Source organism: Alosa sapidissima, chromosome 1, assembly GCF_018492685.1.
Source record: "Alosa sapidissima isolate fAloSap1 chromosome 1, fAloSap1.pri, whole genome shotgun sequence".
Taxonomy (NCBI): domain Eukaryota; kingdom Metazoa; phylum Chordata; class Actinopteri; order Clupeiformes; family Clupeidae; genus Alosa; species Alosa sapidissima.
In genome coordinates this window covers 17,243,403-17,251,071 of record NC_055957.1, presented here as the reverse complement: position 1 = coordinate 17,251,071, position 7,669 = coordinate 17,243,403, and the positions used below count along the sequence as shown (strand labels likewise).

General features: G+C 39.7%; 1 protein-coding gene across 3 annotated transcripts in view; it reads left to right on the top strand.

Annotated features, from left to right (window-relative positions):
• LOC121717907 (zinc finger and SCAN domain-containing protein 2-like) overlaps positions 1–7,669 on the top strand; it is a 34,907-nt gene that overhangs the window by 24,508 nt on the left and 2,730 nt on the right. For 2 of the 3 annotated variants that reach the window (XM_042102627.1, XM_042102636.1), the window contains 2 exons: positions 6,080–6,185; positions 6,671–6,802. In XM_042102627.1, coding sequence (XP_041958561.1) covers positions 6,080–6,185; positions 6,671–6,802 — 238 coding nt within the window. Of the gene's footprint in view, positions 1–141; positions 599–6,079; positions 6,186–6,670; positions 6,803–7,669 lie in introns of those variants that run through there. The other variant, XM_042102643.1, reaches the window with a different exon arrangement.

Below are 7,669 nucleotides of genomic sequence, written 5' to 3'. Positions count from 1 at the left end.
AACTCAATATTTTTTTTTAATTATTTCTCGTAACCTCCTACATTCACATCGAGTACAAATATCAATGCAAATTAACACGAAGGGGTTTACTAGACTAGACCAATTTAGATTTGGAACTATTTTCGGGTATAGCACCGGCAAAGCACCGCTGCCAGGCGCAAAGACATCACGCAGCATCTGAAAACTCTCAACTTCCGGCAATACACCGGCGCGCTAGTATTTTGAAGTTAGTTTCGCCAGAGACACTTATATCAGAGACGGTTGATAAAGGACTTTGGTTACACATCTACTGGGGAAAATGGTTAATTGCTGTGTGAAGGGCTGCGGTAACAAGCAGAGGACATACACGAACACAATGTTTCACAGCATTCCAAAACCAGTGGAACGAAGAAGTCTTTGGCTTGCTGCCCTCGGCATTCCTGCAACAACACCAGTGGATAAAATCAATCGGTATCGTGTCTGCGATGAGCATTTCAAACCGGAGGACTACGAAGAGAAAATGCAGTATGCTACGAGAAAAATGCTGTTACATCTGAAGGGTACGGCCGTCCCATCCATTTTCAGTACAGAGGCAGAACAGTGTTCATTATCCATGTCTGTAAGTACAGGTTGTGCATTGCTAATGTTATAACTGAAACGTTAGTCCGACTCACATTGTCGCTTCCAGTTTTATTGTATAACTTCATTAGGCTGCCGTTGCACCCTATTGACAATATGACGACTTTACCTTTTACCGTTACCTGTGGAATTAAATAATTGTGGGGCTTGGTTACACTTAACATACAATGGCTCTGTTGACTCGAGTGTACTGCAAAATTTGATAAGAAAGTTGCAAAGAAGTCACTGTTCATGTAAAGTTTATGTAATCGACCATCCAACCAAAGAGTTTTACTCAACTGACATAACATTAGTACATGGGCATTGTTACCAACTCCAGACTGTAGACAGAATAGGCCCTCAAATCAGTCCCCAACCAACCAGCTAATTACAGTAGCCTAGCTAATTTGTAGCGCGTCCATTCTTCCCATGTCAAAATGAGTGTTTGATCTTTGTTTAGGGTAACGTCACAAACAATACTAATTATTGTGATAATGGGTCATTGCTGAGAAGTCGTCGGTAGCAGTGACACAAGTGCGGTCACGCTCCTCTTTGGCAGTATTTTATCCCACTCTGCACAGCACAAACACCATTTCAGTCTGCATGGGTTGCACACTCCACACTCAAGTACAAAAGTTCAGACAAGTACCCCTGGCTGCAGCTTGCAGATCGGCCAAGGCTTCTCTTTTCAGATGCTGCGTGATGTCTTTGCGCCTGGCAGCGGTGCTTTGCCGGTGCTATGCCCGAAAATAGTTCCAAATCTAAATTGGTCTAGTAAATCCGGGATGCCAACCATGTGTAGGCCCTAACAGTTGGTTTTACAATAAGAAGCAAAAAGACGACGAACGACCGTTTAGCCTACCTATCCTCATGGTTGTGGAGGATGATCGTATCAGCTCTGTGAAGTCTTTTATTCTCAAGATGGTCTAATGGTGTACTACGAAGACTTAGGCTAAAATACAACTATCTACAGTCATCCAAAAATGAATTGCCAGAGTGAAAAAGTGCAGCATTTTAAACATGGCAAGAATATTTTTACCGGAACAGTTTGTTCTAATTTGTCTCGTGAAATTCGTGCTTGTGGACATCAATCACCTATCTTCTGTCCTTCTATTTCAAGTTATCGTGAGTGTCATTTGATTATATAATCACAACAAATGTTAAATGAAAACAGAATAGGGTTAAGCTTATGTGCTAGCCTAACGTCACAGGTCAGTTAGACTAACTCCGTATGTCAAAATAAACTGATTTGATCCTATGAATTGTTTAGCGATCACACAACAACTTAACACAGCAACCTCAAACACCACTGTGTGAACCTAGGCTACTGCTTCAGTCATGTAAGAAATAGCCTGCAGTTTATGAATTATCTTTACCCGTTTAATCAAGTCCACATGACCAAAATAACAGCATATGTGAAGGCTGAGCTAGCATAACAGCCGATGCTGCGATGGATAACTAATAAAAAGTTTCATACAATTATTGAACTTTATCACTTACATTCTGAGTTTTTCTGGGTGGTTATATCCATGCAGATTGTATTCGAATAAGCCATCGCTGTTATATGTTATAATATTATATTATTATGTTACAGGATTCATGACTTTAACGCCATTAATGTTACATGATTACATTAATGTTACATGTTTTAACGTCTGCTGAGTCTACTGCCTAGCAAAACCTGTCGCTGTTCAGTTGAAGTTAAATTATCAAATATTGTTTGATTTTGTGTCAACTTTCAGAGGGAAGACATGTTCCTTTCTGGCCAAATTTCACAGCTTCTAAGAAAGTCTATCGTCTTCGTGTAAACCGAGTTTTGAACAGAGAAAAAAAGTTAGGCTACCATTAGGCTACATGCAGGTTCTCCCATAACGTTATCGATACAGATCAATGCACCAAATCAGGGCGATTTTAGCGAAATAACGTTCCTGTGACAGGCTATCAAATATTGAACAATGGGATAACGTTTCATCATCACCTTTATTTATACAGTAGCTTCTACTCTGCTTGCAATAGTAAGTCCCTTCACCATACTTGCAGTACACTGCCCCCCCTCCCCTACATACACAGCATATTATTTCATCAGGAAGCTTCTCCAACACACATCCCCAACATACTTACAGCACACTGTTGCCCCCCCCCCCCAATACACAGCACATTGTCTCATGAGGAAGCTTCTCCAACACACATATTGCACACTGCCCTCTCCCCACATACACAGCACACTATCACATCTCCCCTGTCATCCCCCCCAACACACACACCAAGACCCCTGGCAGTTGGGTTAGCCCCTTGAGCCGTGGATCTGCCCAAGGTTTCTTCCTTGGTAAGGGAGTTTTTCCTTGCCCCTGTTGCTCTTGGGTGCTCCTTGTTGGTGCCCCCCCCCCCCCCCCCAATTCCAATCCTCCCTCACCTTTCTTATGCAGCCCTTGCCACTTAATCTACTAAACCCCTCTTCTTACTGCACTTTTTACCCCCCCCCCCCCCCCCCCACTTTGCACAAATAGGCTGACACCAGACATAATTTCACTGCATTTCTTACTTCCAGTAACTATATGCATGTGACAATAAACTTCCTTGTATCCTTGTTTATTGATGCCTGAAATGTTGACATTGCTGAAATACAGATTCTGTTCTAGAATCTTTGATGTAAACAGAGAATGTCTAATTATTAGACGGGCTCTGATGTAAACAATAGAACCTAGAATACGTCACATGAAAAACGTTAATAGAACGCCCATGTGTATTTTCGGTCAAAAATGACTGGCCATTACAAATTAATGGGTGAAAAAATTGTCAGTGTATAAAATTGAGTCCAGGCACATACTTATTGATCAGATGGACTGTATATGCACTTCTGTACATTAAAACACACACACAAAAAAAACCTCACTCCCCCTCTTTGCTTCTATGCAAGCCCCCATTGGAACCTTTCCTCAATGGAATCTTCCCCTTTCTGACTTGCATGAGCTCAGGTCAGTGAGGCCTGCAGGCCATAAATACCAAATGGAAGTTTAAAACTAGTTATATCCAAGTTGATACAAAGGTATGTTTGAAGGAAATTGGATTATTTCTGATATTTGACAAATATCTGACAAAGTTATGATTTTTTTTAATGATTTAAAATTGTTAGAAAATACTTTAGGGTTTTAAAATCATCAGTTAACCTCTGTAAATATGTATTTGATAGAAAATGACAGTTTTTTGCTAAAATGACACTGTTGTTACTGGAAATGTCCCCATAGCATAGGAAAAGTGTGTAAAAATGTGCCGTTTTGGAATACGGCGGCCATATTGGATTTTTGGACAATACGTTTTAATCTGTTCCAATAGGGGTTCTGACCAGGAATCCATGAAGAAAACTTTGACCAAAAACTAGGCCTAATGTTTCCAGCAGATGACCTGTCTAAAAAGCACCATGGAAACAAAATCTAATCCCTAAATAGAGAGTTTTTGAAGACTGAAAGAAAATGGTGCAAATTCTTCAGATCCACTTTCAAGCTCTCTCTACATCAGGGGTGGGCAAACTGCCGCATCCGGCCCGCCAAGCACTTTCATCCGGCCCGCCGAGCATTTAATTTGGTTATCAGGTTGCTCGCTATTTTTTTTCCTGCGATAGAGACGACGTTGGTTAGCTTTACTGAAAACTGCTTTTCACTCTCCTTAGAGAATGTTTTCAATGTCAATGTCAAAACATCATGTTAAATAGAGATGATAGGCCTACTCTTAGTTATCTCCTTTTCAGCAGATCTAACGTGAACGTAATGCGATCCATTTAATTGGGAACGCGTCTGCGCTCACGAGAGGGAGAGAGAGAGTGGCAGGTTCCAGCTGGCTTGTCATTGTTGATAATTCATATCTCCTCCTTATAAGAAACTTAAAAGGAAATCATGAAGGCAACAGCAGTTCCCACTACTGACCATTTAAAAACTGAGAGGGCACAGCCATAGGTACAGCACTAGCCATAGCGGAGCAGGCAGAAGATCATTGAGAAATAACGTGAATTTAAAAACGTTAAAGCGACAGTGCACAATTTATACATTTCTTCAACAGCATCAAATTAGCAGTATTTTTAAGCAATTTAATATTTAAAACAAATACTTTTGATACTAAATTATAGGCTACAAAAAAAAAATCTGGGTCTGGTTGTTGTGCGGCCCGCAGGCCAATTTTCAAAACCCAATGTGGCCCTTGAGTCAAAAAGTTTGCCCACCCCTGCTCTACATAAAGAAATGTCCTGCACATATAATTCTAAAATATGTGAAGCAAGACAATATTTTTTTCTGTAAAATCAGTAGAAATATAAACAATACTTCCAAAAATCAAATGATTAGCAAAACCCCCCCCTTTAAATTAGCACCTGAATTTCTCTGAAGTTACAAATGCATAAACAAGTTTGCATCTTTTTGCAATGGTGAATTTGATCAAATCAGACTAAACATATCTTGCTAAATTCAATCAACTCAACATTTCAAACTGTCAGCAAAGAGAGGAAGGAACTCCAGAGAGGAGAACAGCAATCAAAATATGAATTCATTACATGTCCTTTATTTATGTAGCCTGGCCACGTCCACCAAGTATCTCTGATACTAGTGTGGCATCAATGCTAGGGGTGTGATGAGATCTCGTGCCACAATATCTGCCGATACTAAAATGTCATGATATTTCTGGTCAAGGTAAAAATCTGTCTCGTGGAGAAGTACCCAGCTGTAACTAGCATGACTGACGAGTCTGACTAAATTAGCATAGAAGATGCCCCAGCCACTTTTACTTTTTTTGTGTAGCAGCATTTTGGACACCTGCTCGAAACAATAATACCACTCAATTACACCGTTTTTGTGACAAGTTTCAAAATCAAGTGAATGTGTTTAAACAGTAGTAGCACCGCCTGCAAACATCAAAACATTGCAGTCAGAAAAATGTATCTATGGCAAATGTAGGCCTAAATACATTATTGCCTGACTGGCAGTGTTTTTTTTAATCAGTTTATAAAAGTTAGGTGAAGTAGGAAGTGACATTAGGTATCCCTGATCAATCTAATTGGTTAGGTTGGACCAATGACTTTAAAGTTAACAAAGTCTAAGCTTGTTACGACGCTAGAGTTAGAAACGTTTCCCAATTGTGAGAGACCAGTCTCTTCACAAAGTGACACAAAGGAGTGAGTCTGGAAACCAGTCTTTGATATGCATACTTACAATGCTATAGGTGTATTGTTAGTGGACATCTAAAGCAGGTAGTTTTCTGCCATCATTATAAGGTTAAATGTTTCTATACAATATTTGTGTTTATTATTGTTCCTTGTGTTAACGGCATTTAAGTAAGGTGGAAGTAAGTGGCATCATCTTGTGTACTTGAGTATTAATAGCACATTTATAGAATATGTGTCAGACTGCTCTTAGTTGCTGTTGTACAAGAACCTTTCAGCCAAAAACTTTTGAGCAAGACCACTAATGAAGGCCTATTTCCGTTGGTATGTTCTCAGTCCCTGGAGAAACACAGCATCGAACCTCAGTGTGATCTCCAGCAAGAAATGGTGACCGTAGGAACTGGTTCATCTGAGAGTATGCCTCTCCATGCACAAAGCAAAGGTATGTTGTTGTTGTTAGAACAGTAGCACAATTGTTAGTATGTGATATGTACCCCCCTGTAGATTAAATGCTAGTGAAACATAATACATGACAGAATTGCAGGTGATCACAAATGCTCTTTTGTGGATTAAACTGGGCTGATCCAACGTTTTTGATCAATCTTTAACTAACGTTTCTTAATCCAATGGTTTTCATTACAAAAAGATGTTATGTGTTTGTATCAGGCAAAATACCATGCCAGCTCTGCGACTAGTCCATATTTCTGTCATCCTTTTTGAAAATAGTAACATATTTCAATCATATACACGGATCAGCCATAACATTATGACCAGGGACAGGTGAAGTGATTAACACTGACTATCTCCTTATCATGGCACCTGTCAGTGGGTGGGATATTACAAAGACTCCGGGCCTCTGGCCTCGTGTGTGTGTGTGTGTGTGTGTGTGTGTGTGTGTGTGTGTGTGTGTTTCTGTTCCTGTTCCAGCCACTCAGACTCCTGCAGTGACACACATCTCCCTTGGCGAGGGTTTAGACTTCCTGGTGCAACCTGCTAGGATGTTAACGGTACAGGGAAGTCACTGCTCGGTTCACACTACGGTTTGGACATCACAATGCGGTATGAGTTCGGTCCAGTGAAGAAAGCACCTAATCGCATTTGTATGTGTATAACACAAATGAGTGCTAGAACTGAGATTCACCAAGATGTTTCAGCTGTAATTCCATGTCAGATCAAATAAGGTTGTTTGTTGCAGCACCATCTCAGATTTTGTTTATATTAAACCTCGTCTATTTCAAGAATGGGTCCCAAAACCAAGCCCTGGAAAATATTTCTGTTCAAATCCAATATCTTTATATTATTTTCAACCCTTGAAATTACCTCAGTTTTACAGCTTGAAAATCACATTATCTGTCAAGCAATGTTTGGACATATAATATAAGAAAAGGTATTATACGCAGCCCAAACTGTTTAGGGTGGAAGTCGACAAATATGTTCTCAGTATGACTGAAGCATTAAAGGTTTGTATGACATTCCCTTTGATTTTCTACAAGGCTCTACAAGACCCTCATATCACTAGTTTTGCATTTTGTTCCATATCTATGGCCTTATATAAAACGAATGGGATGCAGTACAAACTTTTGACAGTCCAGTCATACTGAGAACATGTCTGTGTTCAAAAGCCAAACATGGCCTCGAAGATAAGGCATTTATGAACGTGTAAAAATTATAGAAAGTCAAGGGTGAAAACAATTGAGAACATTGGAATTTAACAAAAATGTTTAACAGGTCTTAGTTTTGGGACCTAAATATTAGGTAGACAAATATGAGAAAAATATGAGACGATGCAGCAACCATTTTCCTGGATTTTGTCTGAATTGACACGGAATGACCATCAGAGTATAATTCCTGAAAAAATTGTGAAAGGCTACGGCAAAGTATTTTTTCTTTTTCACATGGCTCACATACAAGATACAAGAAGTGAAA